This window comes from Panicum virgatum, chromosome 4K, assembly GCF_016808335.1.
Source record: "Panicum virgatum strain AP13 chromosome 4K, P.virgatum_v5, whole genome shotgun sequence".
In the NCBI taxonomy this organism is placed as follows: domain Eukaryota; kingdom Viridiplantae; phylum Streptophyta; class Magnoliopsida; order Poales; family Poaceae; genus Panicum; species Panicum virgatum.
The window spans coordinates 41,916,069-41,935,786 of NC_053139.1; the positions used below are offsets into that span (position 1 = coordinate 41,916,069).

A 19,718-nucleotide genomic window follows, 5' to 3' on the forward strand; every position below is an offset into this window, starting at 1 on the left:
CCACCGGCCTACAGGTTTGGCTTCTTTTGTTGAAAAAACTGCCCCGGTTCCCAGTCCGGCAGTCCGTTTGAGGCGGCCAGATCTGCACAGCAGGTCGTCGTTGGCGTGCACCGTGCAGGATCAACGAGCAGAGCCGTCACGGTCAGGCGAGCGGCGCCCCCCTTCCGCCCTCCACGCGAGCGCACGGTGGTCGCCGCCGGGGAGCCTTGAGCCTTGGACGATGGACGGCAAGTCCCCATCAGCTGGCTATCAGAGATATGAAGGAGATCGCCCCTTGAATTCCGCTGCGTTTCAAGAAACGCAGCGGAATTCAAGTGCTGTTCCTCTGAGCCTCTAAAATCTTAAAAGGCCGGGCTGGGCAGTCATAAATTGTTTACTTGTTTGAGTCCGGTTGAAGCAGCAGCACGTTGTTGATTTCTGCCGGTGAACTAGTCGTAGCTGGTAGCGTTCAGGGTCGCGGTGTGCAGCCGTTGCCCGCCGTCGAACAATTGGCGCGGCGCCTAGGACCTGGCGGCACGCTTTGTTTCTTCGGTGCCGTCCACCACCACCATGTCCTCAAGACCATGGCGCACGACGCCCGAGCCCCACTCTCGCGTGCTCCGCCGTCGCCATGGCAGACGAGACGACGGGACGCCCGGCGGTCACCGTCGCGCTGCTCGTGCTCGCGTGCTGCCGCCTCGCGCTCGGGTTCATCTCCAGGTTCTCCCCGCCGTCGTCCCTGACAACGCGCGACGGCCCCGCGGCGCGCCGCGTCGAGCCGGTGGGGTACCTGGCCTCCGTGGCGTCCTCGGTCCTCGCGGCGTACGTCGCCGCTGCTTCGGCCTCCGCCACGCGCCACGGTGGCGGCCAGCGGCGGCGGCGGACCTCCGTCGGCGCCCTGCTCGCGGAGGCGTGGCGCACGTGGGCGCGCCCCGCGGCGACGGCGCTGTACGTCGAGCGGCTCACGGCGGCCATGGCGTCGCTCCTGCTCACGCTCAGCGCGTTCCTGGGCGCGATCGGGAGCGGCGGCGGCGGCGGCGCGGCCGCGGGGCTCCTGGCGGCGTCCGGGTCGGTGGCGCTCGTGGCGTGGCTCGGCCCGGTGCTGTTCGCGCACTCGGACATCGCCTGCACGATGGGCCTCGTCGTCGCCGCCGTGGAGGAAGGGTACGAGGGCGCCGCGGCGGTGCGCCGGGCCGAGGCGCTCGTCGCGAAGCGCAGGGCGCGCAGCATCGCCGTTGGCCTTGTGGCCGGCGCCATCGAACAGGCGCCCGCGTGGCTCTGCGGGGACGACGCGTCGGCGCTAGTGCTCGCACCGGCGGTTCTCGTGGCGAAGGTCGCCGCGTGCTGCGCGTGCGCGGCGTTCTACTACGATTGCAGGAGGCGGCGGCATGAGAGGATCAGTGATGGTGGCACACTGCGGATCGAAGGGATGACAAAGTGTTTTCAGATGGATGGTTGCGACATGGGAGATGAAAGTGATGTTGAAGAATTCGGGTGTACACTTGAGTGCCTCCGGTTGACATAGATCAGCAATCGAAATTGATTTTTATTTCGGTTGTGCTGCCTCCCTACCTCCCTAGTTACACTGGGCCGCCTAACCCTTGAAGCTCTCATCGCGAAGGTGTGGCTCATTTGAGCGCGGCCGGCGCCGATGACGATGGCGCTGTACACAGTACATCGAGCTGCTCGGGACGGCAATGGCGTTCTTGGCCGCGGCTGAGGGACCTTCTCCAGATAACATAGGTCTACGAGTAGATGGAAGGGGCCGGGGTTCGCACGGAGGCGGCGCTAGCTAGCTGCCGGCGGCGACGCTATACCAGCTCTGCTTTGCTAAGGGGTGGCGCTCGTGGGTGCAGTCGTCTGCGGCTCTGCGCGGCGTTATACCTTAGCTTCGCACGAACGGCATAAAGCTGACCGTACAAATACTAGCATGAGATTACATAACTCATTCACATTATTCTAGTTTTTGACACTCCATAACAGATGCAAATACGGCTCGGGATCGCTAGATTTCATGAGATGCAAGCATAGTCCACAAACATTCAATATTGGAGTGGAAACACATTTTTATCAAAGACGAGCTGAAGTTCAGACCTGAGATAACCCCCCCCCCCCCCTCTCTCTCTCTCTCACGCACACAGCAAGAACACACACTAGTCCTTGTTTGCCTCAGACGACCCTTGTCTGGATTTGGAATCGGCGATACCGCTCCATCGTACCTTCAAAGTCTTTTCAGATTCTGGCGTCTTGAACCAGAGCCAGAAGTAGGCGATGGCGACGCCACAGAAGGCGCCCCCTCCGTACGACCGCATCTGGCAGCGGTATCTCCTGTCGAACAGCCTGCACGACGGCCGCGCTCCTCTCTTGGCGTCGCAGCTGCGCCGCTGGGGCAGGGCCCCGACGCGCGCCGAGTAGCAGCAGGCCGCAGCACGCGCCGGCCGGTCTTTTTTCATTTTTTTATTAAAAAAAACAAAATTTCAAAAATATATGCTGAATAGAGAAATTTTCAAAAATGGGTGACTGTCTGGGCGACAGGGTGCCTGTCGCCCATCCAGTTGGCGACAGGATCTAAATGTAAAAAAAATTACATTTAGGTCCTGGCGCCCAGGGCGCATTAAACAGTGAACTTGTAAAATTGATATAAAATCGTAAAAAAATCAGAAAAAATACAAACTCAACTGTTCTGTATTCTATGAAATAATATTCTATGAAAAATAGAGCAAGATATATTGATCAAATGAAAAACTTTATGTAACAAAAGTTGTAGATCTTGTTTCACAGAATCCAGAACAGTTGAGTTTGTATTTTTTTGATTGTTCTACGATTTTATATCGATTTTACAAGTTTACTGTTTAATGCGCCCTGGGCGTCAAGACCTAATTGTAAATTTTTTTTACATTTAGTTCCTGTTGCCAACTGGATGGGCGACAAGCACCCTGTCGCCCATTAGGGGGGCGACAGGTACCCATTTTTGAAAATTTTCCTATTCGGCATATATTTTTGAATTTTTTTAAATATAAAAATGAAAAAAAACGCGCGGGCAGCGGAACGCAGCAAGGGATTCATCTCGCATCAATTGCTTGGCTTGAGATTGGGATCCCCCCGCAGCGTGTCCTGATATATGTACAGAAGAGAACTTGGGCCTCGGAACTGGAATCGGACTCGGGTTCAGAACCTCGATCCGTCTAGGAGCGACAGGTCGACGCCGGAGTCAGGTTTCGCACTGGCCAGATTTCCCAATCGGCTCGGCGCGGCGCGTGCACCGGTGCGCGGCGAGGCAGCCGCATGGCCATCTTATCCGGGTCGGTGGCACGGCCGCATTGGTCGTGCGCGACGAAGTCAGTAAACCAGTCGGTCAAACGGCAAGCGGGTGACGTGGCGCGCGTATACCATAGATGAAACGACTAAACTTTAGTCTGTCACAAGAAGAATCTTATTATTTATGAATATTAAATATTAAATAAAATCTAATTATAAAACTTTTTGCAGAGATGCATGATAATTCGTGAGAGCCTAATTAATCATTATGTTCCCAAACACACAACCTCAGAAGAGAAAGAGAAATCTCGAGAAGACTTCAGAATTCAAATCATGTGGATATATTGATTTGTTAGAAAATAAACAGGTAAAGAAATTTCCCGATGAGTTATAACGAAAAGCAGCTTAAGTGATTAAATGACACTTTGGCAACTCAGTAGAGAGCCAATAGATTTAGAGTGGCAAATTTTTTAGCATGCAATTAGCGATCTTCAAGCATGGTAGCAAGAGTTTTCAGCGATGCAAAGCCAGCAGGTACAAAACATGGTTCAGTTTGTAAACGGTAGACCAACTGGCACTAACAGGCTAATACAATCTACAAATGAGAAATCCTGGTCAGCCAATCCAGCATTCAAATTCTCAGGCAAAACAACAGAACCTCAACGGTTTCTTTTTCTCCTTCACATCCAAGAATCACAAGAACTCCTCTAGCTGATAAGACTGATACTCATCTAAAGTTCCCCGAGATAGATCTGCTTGTCGCTGCCGCAGGATCCAATGATCGGCTCGGTGGGGTGGAAAGCAGTCTCATTGACGGAACCGTTGTGCCCAGGAAGCTTGTACAGGATCCGCCTTGATGTCGTGTCCCAGATGTAGACCATGCGGTCCGCGCTCCCAGCAGTGACCTTGCGGTTATCTGGTGACCAGCTACACTTCAACAGGTTCTTCTCAAAGTTGTGCTGGTGTCCTGTAAGGGTCTTGATGTTCCGGTTCTCTGGTGCGTAAGGGCGCAGATCCCAGATCTTGAGCTCATTATCCATCGCGTTGGTCAGGAGGTAAGAACCATCGGGACTAAGCTGCATCCCAGTGATCATGTCCTGATGTCCTTTGAGATATTCTGTTACTTCATTCTTGCGAAGATCCCACCACTTGACGTCGTTGTCCAGGCCACCTGTGAATACCTTATCTGCTGCATCCGAGAAGCTCACAGCTGTGATCTGGTATTTGTCGGGAAGAGTTTGAATCGCACCTCTCTGACGCAAGTCCCATAGCTTTGCTGTACCGTCATCTGAACCACTCACAACAAGTGGCGGCCACTTGCGGGCTGGGCAACACGAGTTGACAAACGACGAGTGCTCAGCCATCTTCTTAACTTGCTTGCCAGTCTCGACATCCCACACCCTCACAGTCTTGTCCGGACTTGCGGAGATTAGCTGGGTCCCATCAGTAGTCCACTGAAGGTCAAGGACAGCATTCTTGTGCCCTCTCAGCACCATGAAGTTCTTGCACTCACCATGAACATACCATAAGAAGATATCCTTGTCATGGGAGCCTGATGCTATCACAGTTCCAGCAGGGTTGAACTTCATGCAGTAGACAGCACTCTGGTGACCTGTAAGCAGCATTATCGGTGCCTCCAGACTGGATGTGCGTTGTTTTCCACCAGGCCCAAGAGCCTGATTCGGATGCTGTTGAACATTAGCCAGCTCCATCCCTGGTCGAGGGGCTGCAAGAGCCAAAGAATTGTTGCCTGGAGCAGAGAACATCTTGACGTTCGTAGATAATTCAAGTTCCTGTGGAAAAGAAAACTGTAAGATGGCAGTAAGAATTGCACACCAACAGATCACTCTAGATTCATTTCATGCACACGCACATTAAAACAATGACAAATTCTATGGTGTCAACCTTAAACTTCTCATATTGTAACCTTAAATCACGGCCAACTACTACAAATCAGGGTGGCATTGAGAAATGACTGAAGTGATATGCCCAACTCAAGCTACCAATATTACAAAATAAAGGCGCCCTAAAAAATATACCTCATGCTAATCAACAGCAGAACAACAATACAACATTGATCAAGCCAAATGTTTTGTCATATGTGAAAAGGTAACTAACAGTAGCAGGAAACAGTTTAGACTAGCAAAAATAATTTTATCTGCCGAACAGGACACATGAGAGGCAGATCTGGATAGGAGAACTCGCTGAGGATACTGTAATTGGCATAAATGTAGATACGAGACTTGACCATGTAAAGGTGTTGCAGTATAATCACAGGAAGACAATCACCAGGACAGAGCTCTTGGCCTATTAATGGTCCATCCCTGAGTCTGTTCACTCTGTTCTATAGGTTCAACCGTGCATTGGAAGTGTAGCTGCTTGTGGGCTTGTGGCCTCGCTGCTAGAAAGGCACCAGCAGCTTAGGTGTGTAAACAAGATATTGGTTGTCTGTGAACCTGACTTAGATCTGGGGGGGGGGGGGGGGGGGGCAAAAACAAGCACGGGATGCAGCCTCAATCCTAGAGGCCATGGACTGCACTGTTTACTGTTTACTTACAGACAAACCTACAGTGGCTAATTGTCCATTTGTCCTTGACGTTGCTTTAAACTCCGCCTATGCTGACTGGAAGACTCTCTCTCCTGAGTCGTCTCAACATAGCCGGTCCCAAGCCCGGGTAAAGGAGGAGGGTTGCGTTAGGTTTTGGCAAACCAGCATAAAAAATGCCACTCTAATGGATATGAAACCTACAAGAAACTCGTTGGGGCTATTAAGGAGAAGAAGGAGTGTTTCAAGCGCCTCCACCTTGACAAGAGTGCAGCCAACATCGAGGGCTATAAATTAGCGAAGAGGGTTGCAAAGCGAGCTGTGAGTGTAGCAAAGGGTAAGGCGTATGATGACCTGTATCAGCGGCTAGGCACGAAAGAAGGGGAGAAGGACATTTATAGGATGGCTAGGATCCGCGAGCGGAAGACAAGGGACATCAACCAAATCAAATGCATTAAGGATGGGACAGATCGACTGCTAGTGAAGGATGAGGAGATCATGGATAGATGGAGAGAGTACTTCGACAAGTTGTTTAATGGAGAGAGTGAGAGCCCTACCCTTGAGTTAGATGACTCTTTTGACGATACCAACAGACGTTTTGTGAGGAGAATTCAGGAGGTAGAGATCGGGGAGGCTTTGAAGAGGATGAAGAGAGGTAAAGCGATGGGTCCTGATGGTATTCCCATTGAGGTGTGGAGATGCCTAGGAGATAGAGCAATAGTTTGGTTAACTAAGCTTTTTAATCTTATTTTTCGGTCAAACAAGATGCCGGAAGAATGGAGGAGAAGTATATTAGTACCTATCTTCAAAAACAAGGGCGATGTTCAAAGTTGTACTAACTACCGTGGGATTAAGCTGATGAGTCATACGATGAAGCTTTGGGAGAGGGTTATCGAGCATCGCCTAAGAAGAGGGACAAGTGTGACCCAAAACCAATTTGGGTTCATGCCTGGAAGGTCAACCATGGAGGCGATTTTCTTAATACGACAATTGATGGAGAGATATAGGGAGCAGAAGAAGGACTTGCACATGGTCTTCATTGACCTTGAGAAGGCATATGACAAAGTACCGAGAAATGTCATGTGGTGGGCTTTGGAGAAGCACAAAGTCCCAACTAAGTACATTACCCTCATTAAGGATATGTACAAGGATGCGACGACGTTTGTCCGGACATGTGATGGCAACACCACTGACTTTCCTATTAACATAGGCCTACATCAGGGGTCAGCATTGAGCCCTTATTTATTTGCTTTAGTGATGGATGAGGTCACAAGGGATATACAAGGTGAGATCCCTTGGTGTATGCTCTTTGCTGATGATGTGGTGCTAGTTGACGAGAGTAGGGCAGGGGTTAATAGGAAGTTAGAGCTGTGGAGACGCACGTTAGAGTCGAAAGGGTTCAGACTTAGTAGGACCAAGACCGAGTACATGATGTGCGATTTCAGCGCGACTAGGCATGAGGGGGGAGACGTTAGTCTAGATGGGCAAGTGGTGGTCCAGAAGGATACGTTTCGGTATTTAGGATCGGTGCTACAAAAGGATGGCGACATTGATGAAGATGTTAGACATAGAATTTCAGCTGGCTGGTTGAAATGGCGGCAAGCTTCTGGCATCCTTTGTGACAAGAGGGTGCCACAAAAGCTAAAAGGCAAATTCTATAGGACAGCAATTCGTCCGGCGATGTTATACGGTGCTGAATGTTGGCCTACAAAAAGGCGACATGTGCAGCAACTGAGTGTAGCAGAGATGCGGATGTTGCGGTGGTTTTGCGGGCACACAAGGAGGGATAGAGTCCGGAACGAAGTTATTCGGGATAGGGTCGGGGTGGCACCAATTGAGGAGAAACTTACTCAGCATCGGCTGAGATGGTTTGGACATGTCCAACGAAGGCCTCCTGAGGCGCCGGTGCGTAATGGGGTCCTTGAGCTAGTCGATAATGTAAAGAGGGGTAGAGGTAGACCTAAACTGACGTGGGCTGAGTCGGTTAAGAGAGACCTTAAAGATTGGAACATCTCTAAAGAGATAGCTTTGGATAGGAGCGCTTGGAGACTAGCTATTAATGTGCCTGAACCTTGAACTTATTTCTTTCGGGTTTCATCTCTAGCCTACCCCAACTTGCTTGGGAAAAAAGGCTATGTTGTTGTTGTTGTCCTTGACGTTGCTTTAAGTAACATGGAATTGCTCATAAATGTGAGTGTAGAGCAATACGATGTCTGATACCATAGCACAAATTGAATTTGAGCAACAATTATCTCGCAGGCTAGAAACTATAATGATACGGACTATCCCCTGGGCCAGCGGTAGGGGTTAAAAATCCAAACACAACAGTTAGTACAATCAACCGTAAGCACAAGGCCGTTTGAGGTCGTTGCTCTGCCTTTCACTAAGAATCTGCTAGGGTTTCTCACTTTCTCTTGCCAAAAAAAAAAATCTCTACTCCATGGGACGAGTCCCCCCAATTCCCGGCACCTCCCACACTCCTCATCTCCTATGTTGTAACATAAAAAATCCAGCGAAACACAGGACTAAGCATCGCTCCGCACTCGAGACCAGGAAGCAACGAAGTGGAGAGAGGTTACGGCGCCGTACCAGGAAGCCCTACCTAGGTTGCTGCTACTCGGTGCGCGAGGACCCCGCGCACTGCTGCTGCTGCTGCTGCTGCTGCTCGCGGCGAGGCGAGCACGGAGGAGGAGGAGGAGCGGGGCCGCGCGCGCGCGGCGGCGGCGGCGGAAGCTGGATTCGCCGATCCGGCCCGGCGGGCGAGAGACAGAGCGGGGGCCGAGGGGAGGCGGCGCTGTCGGGGACGACTCGGGCGGCGTCTAGTTTCTTCAGTTCAGGGCCAGGGCTTCCGAGGGGGGCAGAGCTGGGCCGTGTGCTCGAGATGATGGGCTGCATGGTGGGCCGTGGGCCGGTGGCGAGAAGTGAAGCCCGAGTGGACTGGTGGGCTGCGTTAGATGAGGCCCGACGACCTCGCAGTTCTCTGATGACCATTTCTTTCAAAAAAAAAAAGAAAGATATTTTTGTCTCTCCTTCCCTCAGTTCAAGGACCACACAATGAACACCCTGTACCTGACATTGTATTTCGTATGTAGAGAGATGGATCACCATGTTAGGTGCCTCGACTATCATTGCGGCTCTCACAACAGCGACATTACTCAATACTCGTATCAGTGGCCAACAAAAATCAGGGTGAATATAAGTGCTGATCACCATGTGTGTATTTGGCTTCCGAGTGTGAAGAGACGCGACGATGACAAATGTCATGGGGGACTAGCTTGCAACTTGAAATAAGAGCACGCACAAGAAAGAATAACGCAGCACGCCTAACTTGCGTGCGTGCTCGTTAATAAGCTTGATTGGCACGTACGTGCCAAACTGTGGCGACGTTCAGAAACTCCGAGGTCTAACACACGGAGTACTGGCTACAGGAGTTTTGCTTGCTCGCTGTGGCAGCAGGTCAGCAGCCAAGCTGAAGCCAACAGTGCCTATTGTATCACCCACCAATCATTTTTTTTCACGAAATATTACCATTACAAACCTTAATAGGAAGAGGATATCAATACAAATATAGAGCACCACTAAGCAAGTGGCAAATAATACGTACAACAAACAAGAATAGCAAGAACAACAGGGGAAATATAGATGAACCAACAAACCTAGACAAGACCATACAACTAAACCAGCTAAAAGAAACTACAACGACAAAAGTACAAAGGTCGACAACACAATAAAGATGGCACATGCATCCGCTGATCCACCCGACCCCACCAAGACGCCAAAACATCCGTCCGAAGCAATCACCAACTAATACGACGGCAGCAGCAAAGCATCCACCAGAGTAGAACGGCGACAAAGAATCCACCGGCAAACAGAATGGCGACAAAGCATCCGCCAGATGACGACCAAAGCAACCTGGACAATGCAGACAAGACGAGCGAAGACAGACGCACAGGTGGGAACTCTCCGAGGAGAACAGACAATCACCACCAGCTAAGCTTCCAAGACGACGCCTTAAAGAGAGAGAGAGCGATGCAATAGGCCATCATCGTCTGACCAATAACATCAAGGCTTTCACCTGGAAAGCCTACCAAAGAAGAGGAAAAAGAGGCAAAGAATAACATCTTCACGGCACCGGGTGACAGGGCACTTCACGTGGTTCTGTCAGTGTTCCGTGTGTTGCTAACCAAAAAAATAAACCAATTGGGTGGGCCGCGGGTTGAAGAAAAACAAGAAAACTCTGAAGACTGCTTATAGGCCGTAAACTGATATATATATATATATATATATATATATATATATATATATATATAGGGCTGTTTATGGATTAAAGATACGTAGACTAACTATCTTCTACATGATGGATAGGATGCCCCTTTAGGTTGGGTCCAGACACTTTCCCATCCTCTGCCGCCGCCGCCTCCCGCCGCCATGGACGCCGGCGACCCGTCCACCTCGTTTTCCCTCACGGCAGCCGAAGCATCTCCACAGAGCCCAAGAGGAACAAGAAGCCGGCCAATCCGTCCAAGCGCTTCATCCACACCCCTATCCCGCCATCCATCCTCTCCGACCTCACCCTCACCCTCACCGCCGCCGCCACCCCCTCCTCCCGGCCAACTACAACTTCGAGCTCCCTAAGACGGCACACCGCATCTGCTTCGCAGGCGCCTGTCGTGTCGCGCTCCAGCTCCCCGAGGGCCTGCTCCCTCTCTCGCACCTCCTCGCGCCCTACCTCCAGCCCGACCCCACCAACGATGTCCTCGTCCTAGCGGACGCCACCTACGGAGCATGCTGCCTCGCCAACCGCCCCGTAAAGGTGCTCACCGCCGACTTTGTCGTCCACTACGGCCACTCCTGCCTCGTCCCCGTCACGTCATCCCTCCTCCCAGTGCTCTACGTTTTCATCGAGATCCGTGTTGACGCCTCGCTGCTACCGTCCGCAACGCCTTCCTGGACGCCGCCGCCGCGCCCCGCCTGGCCATCCCAGTGCGGACGGGCAGGTACTGACCTGGAGGCTGGAGCCAGAGAGCGAGGATACCGGCGACTCCAGGTAGTAGCGGCTACCAATCAAACCTCCCCGACTCCACGAGGGCGCATGGCACTAGCGACTCTCGGCAGCTGCGGGCCTGGAGTAGGGGCATGACGGGTGCGCCGCCGGAGATGTCCATGCAATGGGAGCAGCTGCGAGGGCGGGCAACAGCGGCGGGCGGTGGCGGAGCCGTCCACAAGCAGCTCCGCCTCCCGTAATATTAGGCAACCGTACGGCCAGCCCATAATAGGAAAATTCCTAGTTAACTACGTTTTCTTTTCTGGCAATCCACGTTTTTCGTCTCCTGTCGCCTTTTGCGCGCCAACTCCTGCTAGTTGCGTGCCAAACCTAGCCCCAACGGGCCCACCAGAAAAAGCAATCTACCTCTCCGCCGCCCCCTCTACCCCCAGCAATCACCCCACGCTGAAAAAATTGCCGGAGCAGAATAAACCGGCCGCCAGGCAACGGCGGCGGCGCATAGAAAAAGCACGGGCGGAAAAGAGGATCAGCAAAAGAGATTCAGGTACGCTCATCTGGTAGTGTACTTTTGCACTTTGATAGGACTTTATGTACCAATGATATGCAATTTGGTTGTTAGGGTTCTAGCAACATCTTAGATTCATAGGAAAACCTACTAAACCACATCCTCTGCACAGAGAAAACGGGAACCCCAAAAAGGTGTTCTACAAACTAAGTTCATCAATTTGCTTGCTACGGATCTGATTGCTGGATGCTTTGCACCCTTGTCCATTGCATCCTCCAAAATCCATAGTTGTACACCTGAAATGTTGCACATAGAAAACTGGATTAGCATTTTTTGTACTGAGAAAGTAAAGAATTGCCTGCACAAAAATGCTGAATTGCTTGCACATAATATATGATTTGCCTGATATGACTAGGACTTGTCTGCCAACTAAAATAAATATAAGGGCATGGCTAGGGGGTTGATGCCTAAAATAAAAAAACTTTCATATTGCATGCCTGTAATAAAAAAAATGCTTTGTCCAGGTGAATCGAAGAAAAAAGAAAAAAAGACAACTACGATGATGGATCTGAACGAGCTCCCACCAGATTTTGATTATGATTTTCTAGATGAGTCAGAAGCAAATCCTTCATATTGCACTCAGATAGTTCCTTGTGGATGGGCAAAGACGGTTCATGACACTGAACATGCTGCTGTCAACAACAAAGAAGGTCCTAATGGTGATGGTGTGGGTGCTGTTGGCAACAATATAACTGAAGATGCCCCTACAATGGATGTCAGCAACGACGAAGGTCCTAATGGTGATGATATAGGTGCTGTTGTGTAGGATCAAGAACACCGACTAGAGGGGGGGTGAATAGGCGGTTTAAAATCTAAAGCCAACAACACTAGAGAAATTTAATTAGTAACAAAGGAAAGCCCTATGTCATGCTATTACTATCTCTAGATGGGTTTGTAACCTAGGGTGATAAGATACAAATCAAGCTCTAGTAAAGTAAATTGCTCAAAGTAAAAGCAAGAATTAAAGTGAGCAAGAGAAGTAACCAAGCTTGACACAAGAAATTATCCCGTGGTGTCGATGACTTGCCGGTCACCCCTAATCCACGTTGAGGTGGATTCCAAGAATCAACCGCTCCTCTATCAAGAACCTCTTGATCTTGAGTCGGCTTGAATCAAAGAACCGCTCCACACCTCGATTCCACTAGAGTTGCTCTTCACCACTCCGGTGAGGTGAGCACAAAACCTCTCACAACCGAAATCGGGGCTCCTCAACAATCTCCTTGGAGGTGCTCCACGAAATCCTCTTCTCCAAGCCGTCTAGGGAGCGGCAACTCCCAAGAGTAACAAGTTGATGACGCTTGCTTGAAGTTTCCCTAATGCCACAAAACTCAAACTCTTGATGCAATGCACTAGGAAGCCCTCACACTCTCAAGAATGCAATCTCTAAGCAAGTGTGTGAGAGAGGGATACCTTAGCTCTATGATGTCAAGAATGCAGTCCAAATGGCCAAGAGAGACACCCAATGGCCGGGCATTGGGTATATATAGACATCCCTTAAAAAACTAGCCGTTACACTCTTTTCTGCGAAGTCGCGGACCGTCCGCGTTTCAAAAACCGGACCGTCCGCCGTTATAAACCAGTGAGTCAGAGTGCATTTAATGCATGTCAGAACTAGCCGTTAAGCCCTGGCGGACCGTCCGCGGTTAAGAGATCTGACCCACCAGAGACAAACATGCTCTCTGGTACAAAATCAAATTAGCCTGCGGACCGTCCGCTCTCTAAGTGCGGACCGTCCGCAGTTCACTTTTCAGCCCAAACCAGAGAAAATCCGGAGGCGGCACTGGAGCCGGAAATACTGAGTAGAAGTGGTCAGAAAATCCGGTGAAGGCTGTGCTGAAGGTATCAAAGCGTTGCTCTAGCTGTTCCTGTCTCTGCTCAAGCTGCTCAAACTGCTCAGAAGAGGGCAAATCCTCAAAACGTGAGTCAAGAGCTGCTATATCTGAGTGTAAACTCTCCTGAAACCCCTGCATCTAAGCCATCATGGGCCGGAACATCTGCTGCTGCATGTTCTGAAAGTTGAGGTTTATCTGACTCTGCATCTGACTAGCCAACCCTGCAATCTGAGAGGACATGCTCTCCTGCATGGATGCAAAGTATGGGTCAAAATAGCCAGCTGGAGGAGCCCACTGCTGCTGTGCTGGAGGATGCGGTGGTGGCATGGCATGCTGAGCTGCAGCTGCTCCCATGTGAGCATCATCATCACTATCATCATCATTCCCCTGTGCATCAGCATCCATATCATCTCCAGGGAAAGGAGTCAGAGGCCTCACAAGAAAAGCATTGTCATTCTTGAATGGCCTGAAAGGTGTGTGCTTGCTTTCACATAACCCTCTGAAGCTAGACTTAACCTCGATGATGGACATAATGTATGGAGCAAAATATAAGTTCATCTCCATGTTAAGCCTCAAATCTGCAAGCTGATCCATGATAAGAGCAATGACATTTATTCTATTTTCATTCATGACATGAGATATCACATTCCAATAGTGCCCTCTAATCTTGTCCTTGTTGCCACTCTTAGGCATGAATGTGACTCTGACAATCTTATTGATTACTGCAGGATGATGCCTCAGACCCTGAGTGCCCCCAAAAGTTCTAGCAATTCCAAGATGTGCAGGCTCATAGAACATGGGATAGTCATTCTCATCTAGAGGGTTTTTTTCTAATACAACATTCATACTTTGCTCACTAGTGATGAAATTATAATCCAATTGATTTGCCTCAGCAAACTGTGCAAATGTAGCATAATAGGTTCTTTTGCTAGTTGTCCACCTAAATATTTCCTCAATCATGTTAATCTCTAAAGTGGCATAGAACTGACGTATCACAGTTTCATTCCAATCACACCTATGTTGCAGAAAATTTGCTAACCCCATTTGCTGAAATCTATCTACTAGATCAGACATGACTTGTTGTTGTCTCATATAGCCTAGGTCAATGGTCTGATATTTGAATACATTCTTCTTAACTAGATGACCAAAGTAAACATCTTTTTGTACCTCAGTTTTGAAGAAGAGAATGTTGGTGTCACGAGGCAAGCTGAATTGATCCACTGCTCTTGCATTGGCATAGCTCTCTTCAGTCCACTATCGGCTAGGTAGATCTAGCCCCATCAAATCTGTAACATCATCATCAACCCCCTCAGTCTCTTCACCTGAAGACTCATCACCGGCATCTCCTACTGAAGAAGCTGCAGCCATCTCACTGACATTTGGAGCATAGTCCACATCATCGGAGTCATCACTGTCTCTTTGTCTTTTCGAAGTCATAGCCTTCTTGATTTTAGAAGCAGTGACCTTGATGATCTTCCGGGGTGGCCTGAGATCAAGATTTAACCATAAGAACAATTACTAATGCAATAGGATCAATCCATAATGATATAAGTCAGTTCAGTATTCATCTGAAAAATCTGACTCTGGCGGACCGTCCGCACTTCTGAACGCGGACCGTCCGCGGTTCATGAATACCACGGCGGACTGTCCGCGACCCATCTGTTCTGCGCAGGAACACAAAATCGCCCTCATCTTTGATTCACCCATATTTTGAGTTTCGATTCAAATCAACCAACCAAATTTAACTCTAGCATCTCCTCATCACTAGGAATAAGATCCCCCAAGTATTTTCAAGAATCCATGGTCCAAAAATAGATCGGAGCATCTAACCCTAACTCTTTCCAATAAAGAAATCATCAAGAACAAGAGTTAGGGATTCGTCAAAATACCGAGAGGACATGATGCACAATCTTGAGAAGAATCCGGGGATGTTCTCGGACCGTCCGGGAACCACGCCAAAAAGCCTTGACCTTGTCGTCTCCCCCACGTGCTTGAGAGAGAAAGAGAGAGAGAGAGCCTTTTGATGTTGTGTGCGGTTTGGTGGAGAGTTGTGAGAGGGACACCTCTTATAAATCAAGTCTGGCCGACCCCACCTTTCTGTCCATTCGCGGACTGTCCGCGATATCCTGGCAGACCGTCCGCCTTTGAATTTTTACACTGCAACCCGACTGACACTGCCTCTGGCAAAATCTGCCCAACACACGCGGACCGTCCGCGGTACTTTTGCGGACTGTCCGTAGTGTATTTTTGCGGTTGACAACTTCTCTGCAGAGCCTCTGGTGGACAAGTCTCATGAACGGCGGACTGTCCGCCCCTTACCCGCGGACTATCCGCAGTACCAAATTTCAGTCAGTCCAGAATTTTGCCAACTTTCTCAATTCCAACCTCAATTTGGGATCATTGCTCGTATAAAAATCCAAAAATCTCAAATCTTGCATGAAAACCTTCAAAAGACTCATATGAGCAAGTTTCAACAAGAATTCAAAAATAAATTGAGTAAAATCATGAAAACTCATAATTGGCTAAAAAATACCTCAAAAATTCAGAAAAATGAAACAAAGAGTGCATGAAAGAACCATATGCCACATGTGCTAGTTTTCAAGCCATATTTGAGAAGTCAATGATATTTAACTCATTTCTTAACTTGCAAAACCGAGATTCATCCAAAGGCTTGGTAAATATATCGGCTAATTGATCATCCGCGCCAATACCATCAATCTTGATATCACCCTTGTTCACATGATCTCTAAGAAAATGATGGCGGATATCAATATGCTTGGTTCTTGAATGTTGAACCGGATTAGAAGCAATCTTCACGGCACTTTCATTATCACACAACAAGAGAATTTCATCAAATTTCACACCATAATCGAGAAGAGTTTGCTTCATCCATAACAATTGTGCACAACAACTTCCGGCCGAGATATATTCCGCTTCGGCGGTTGAAAGAGCCACGGAATTTTGCTTCTTTGATGACCAAGATACAAGAGATCTTCCAAGAAATTGACAACCACCGGAGGTACTTTTTCTATCAACCTTGCACCCCGCATAATCCGAATCCGAGAATCCAACCAAATCAAAATGAGCACCCTTGGGATACCACAAACCAATATTAGGAGAATATTTCAAGTATCTCAAGATCCTTTTGACGGCGGTCAAATGACATTCTCTAGGTGCGGCTTGAAATCGTGCACACATGCAAGCACTAAACATGATGTCGGGCCTAGATGCGGTCAAATAAAGCAAACTACCAATCATAGAACGATAAACCTTTTGGTCAACCGGATTACCTCCCTCATCTAGGTCGAGATGCCCATTGGTGGCCTTGGGAGTCTTGATTGGTTTTGCATCTTTCATATCAAATTTCTTCAAGATATCCTTCACATATTTTGATTGACACACAAAAGTGCCTTTCTTGAGTTGCTTTATTTGAAGTCCAAGAAAGAAACTCAATTCACCAATCATGGACATCTCAAATTACCTAGACATCATTTCACCAAACTCCTCACAAAAACTTGGGTTAGTTGAACCAAAGATAATATCATCAACATAAATTTGACAAACAAACAAATCCTTACCAATTGCTTTAGTGAACAAAGTAGTGTCAACCTTACCAATTTTGAAACCCTTAGAGATAAGAAAGTCCCTCAATCTTTCATACCAAGCTCGTGGAGCTTCCTTAAGACCATAAAGAGCTTTAGAGAGCTTGTATACATGATTTGGCTTCTTGGGATCTTCAAAACCGGGAGGTTGCTCAACAAAAACGAGTTCACTAATTTTGCCATTCAAGAAAGCACTTTTCACATCCATTTGAAAAAGTTTTATGTTGTGAGAGCAAGCATAAGCTAATAAAATTCTAATAGCTTCTAATCTAGCAATGGGGGCGAAAGTTTCACCGAAATCCAAACCTTCGACTTGAGTGAAGCCTTGAGCAACCAATCTTGCCTTGTTTCTCACAACCATTCCATCTTCATTTTGCTTGTTTCTAAAGATCCATTTAGTGCCAATAACATTATAATTCTTGGGCCTCTCAACTAAATCCCAAACTTGATTCCGGGTGAAATTATTTAATTCTTCATGCATAGCATTCACCCAATCCGGATCTCTCAATGCTTCATCTACACGGTTAGGTTCAAGAAAAGATACAAAAGAATAATGTTCACAAAATGAAGCAATACGAGATCGAGTTTGGACACCCTTACTAATGTCACCCATGATTTGATCCACCGGGTGATCCTTTGCAAGAATATGATGAATTCTTTGAGGGACAATGGGTTCTTGAGTTGACGAAGAAGGTGCACTAGATGAACCAACTTGATCTTGTATTTGAGAATCATCATTACTTGAATCTTGTACAATTTGTTGTGCTTGATCATTTGAGATAGAAGTTGAAGGATTAGCTCTAATAGAGATAGAAGGACCATCTTCATCTTCATCTTCTTCTCTTGGTCTAACATCACCAATTGACATATTCTTCATTACATTTCTCAACCCATCACTTCTCACATCATCAAGATTTTCTTGTTCATTATGAGAACCATTTGTTTCATCAAACTCAACACCATATGCTTCTTCAACAATGCCATGTGTTTTGTTGTAGACCCGATAAGCCTTGCTACTAGATGAATATCCAAGAAGAAAACCCTCATCACATTTGCTTTGAAACTTTGATAACCGAGTTCCCTTCTTGAGAATATAGTATTTGCACCCAAATACTCTAAAATAGGATATATTTGGTTTCCTTCCAATGAGCAACTCATATGGGGTCTTGTTATGAAATCTATGGCAATACAATCTATTAGAGGCATGACAAGCCGGGTTGATTGCTTCGGCCCAAAAGCTATCCGAAACATTGTATTCGGAGAGCATTGATCTTGCCATATCAATTAAGGTTCTATTTTTCCTTTCAACAAGACCATATCAATTATCTTTCTACTCCAAGATGGTTAAATCCGCAAATAATGGAGTACTTAGCTCTGGTACCACTTGTAGGATCAAGAACACCGACTAGAGGGGGGGTGAATAGGCGGTTTAAAATCTAAAGCCAACAACACTAGAGAAATTTAATTAGTAACAAAGGAAAGCCTTATGTCATGCTATTACTATCTCTAGATGGGTTTGCAACCTAGGGTGACAAGATACAAATCAAGCTCTAGTAAAGTAAATTGCTCAAAGTAAAAGCAAGAATTAAAGTGAGCAAGAGAAGTAACCAAGCTTGACACAAGAAATTATCCCGTGGTGTCGATGACTTGCCGGTCACCCCTAATCCACGTTGAGGTGGATTCCAAGAATCAACCGCTCCTCTATCAATAACCTATTGATCTTGAGCCGGCTTGAATCAAAGAACCGCTCCACACCTCGATTCCACTAGAGTTGCTCTTCACCACTCCGGTGAGGTGAGCACAAAACCTCTCACAACCGAAATCGGGGCTCCTCAACAATCTCCGGTTCCGATGGGCGGTGAGCCCTTCCGGTTCCTCGGGTCCTCCGAGGAGGACTGCGAAGAGGAGGTCAGCGGCGACGACGACGGCTGGAGCGACTCCGGGTCTGAAGGCGGCAGCAGCGCCTTCAGCAGCGATGACGACGACGACGACGGCAGCGACGACGACGGCAGCGGGGATGTGCCAGCCCGAAGCCCCAAGTGTCGTAGGTACTAGGTACCTACGAACAGTAGTAGTAGTATCGTAGGAGTAGGATCAAAAGCCGAAGGATCGATTCCTTTGTAAAATCGGCTTTCTTTGTAATAAACTCCTTTTTTAATGAAATCGAGTTTCCCCAATTTCGTGTCTTCATCTACCTTCCAAAAAGCCGATGGCAACGCATCAGGCTTCCATAAATATCCAAGAGCCGACGAAATTCAAACAACCCACAGAAGAATAATACTTCCAGTCTGAACCGAACTCGACGAACCCTCAAAGTCGACTGCAATTCGAAAACCAAGCTCTACAAATCCGAGCAAGAACCCTCCAAGCAGCTGGAATTCGAATCAGAGCCCACAGCAAGCAAACCCTAAGTCGACAGATCTGTACCATGGCAGATTCTGCAACTCGGATGACAAGCTCTGCAACCGATGATACGGCAATCTGCGGCCTGAAGGTAACATCCGGCCCAAACCTTTAATTTTCTTCAGCTTGCCAAGTTTCTGAAACTGAAACTCTGAAACATGACACCATACGCATATTTCTGAACTTCTGAACTTCAGGTGTCAGACATCCTTTTGCCGCATCTCTCTAATCCAAAATCTTTCTGTCTTGGCCCACAAACCCATGAAACCCCTACAGATTTGATCTCTTGTGAAGCAAATAGAATTCCTTTTGTGAGTCAAAACATTGATTTGAACCTCTGGGCCGACTGCTTAAGAGCCTGGCCTAATCCACCTGAGAGCTGGATTACATGGTACAACAGAGTAGCAAAAGCTCACATGCCCTTATGGCAGGATTTGAACATAGCCGATGCACTTAGTCTATCACTGTCACCCCTTGACAAAGATGAAAATCTTCTGAAAACCATCGGCTATTTCTAGTCTGATGCTCT

General features: G+C 48.0%; 1 protein-coding gene and 1 long non-coding RNA gene across 4 annotated transcripts in view; both read right to left on the reverse strand.

The window, feature by feature from the left end:
* Nucleotides 1-3,689: 3,689 nt before the first annotated feature.
* Nucleotides 3,690-8,584, reverse strand: LOC120704906 (U5 small nuclear ribonucleoprotein 40 kDa protein-like). Of its 3 annotated transcripts, none has more exons than XM_039989447.1 (2): nucleotides 8,385-8,584; nucleotides 3,690-5,030 (listed from the first exon to the last, which is right to left on the reverse strand). In XM_039989447.1, exon 2 carries the CDS (start codon nucleotides 5,001-5,003, stop codon nucleotides 3,969-3,971), a length of 1,035 nt encoding a protein of 344 aa, XP_039845381.1. In that variant the 5' UTR covers nucleotides 5,004-5,030; nucleotides 8,385-8,584; the 3' UTR covers nucleotides 3,690-3,968. The 3 variants fall into 3 exon arrangements, with proteins under 3 accessions (XP_039845381.1, XP_039845382.1, XP_039845380.1); XM_039989448.1 differs by having other exon boundaries at nucleotides 8,372-8,584; XM_039989446.1 differs by lacking the exon at nucleotides 8,385-8,584 and adding an exon at nucleotides 5,443-5,654.
* A 2,723-nt stretch (nucleotides 8,585-11,307) lies between these two features.
* The window catches only part of LOC120704909, a 31,569-nt gene continuing 23,158 nt past the window's right edge, over nucleotides 11,308-19,718 (reverse strand). Inside the window, exon 12 of the long non-coding RNA XR_005687728.1 lies at nucleotides 11,308-11,588. This is a non-coding gene — a long non-coding RNA (uncharacterized LOC120704909). The remainder of the gene's footprint in view (nucleotides 11,589-19,718) is intronic.

Excerpts from the sequence above, each read along its gene's own strand:
- LOC120704906 (XM_039989446.1), bottom strand. The coding sequence starts at position 5,463 with ATGCCAATTACAGTATCCTCA. Across the intron at positions 5,031-5,442 it reads TGCCAATTACAGTATCCTCA|GAACTTGAATTATCTACGAA; the intron begins GCGAGTTCTCCT and ends TCTTTTCCACAG.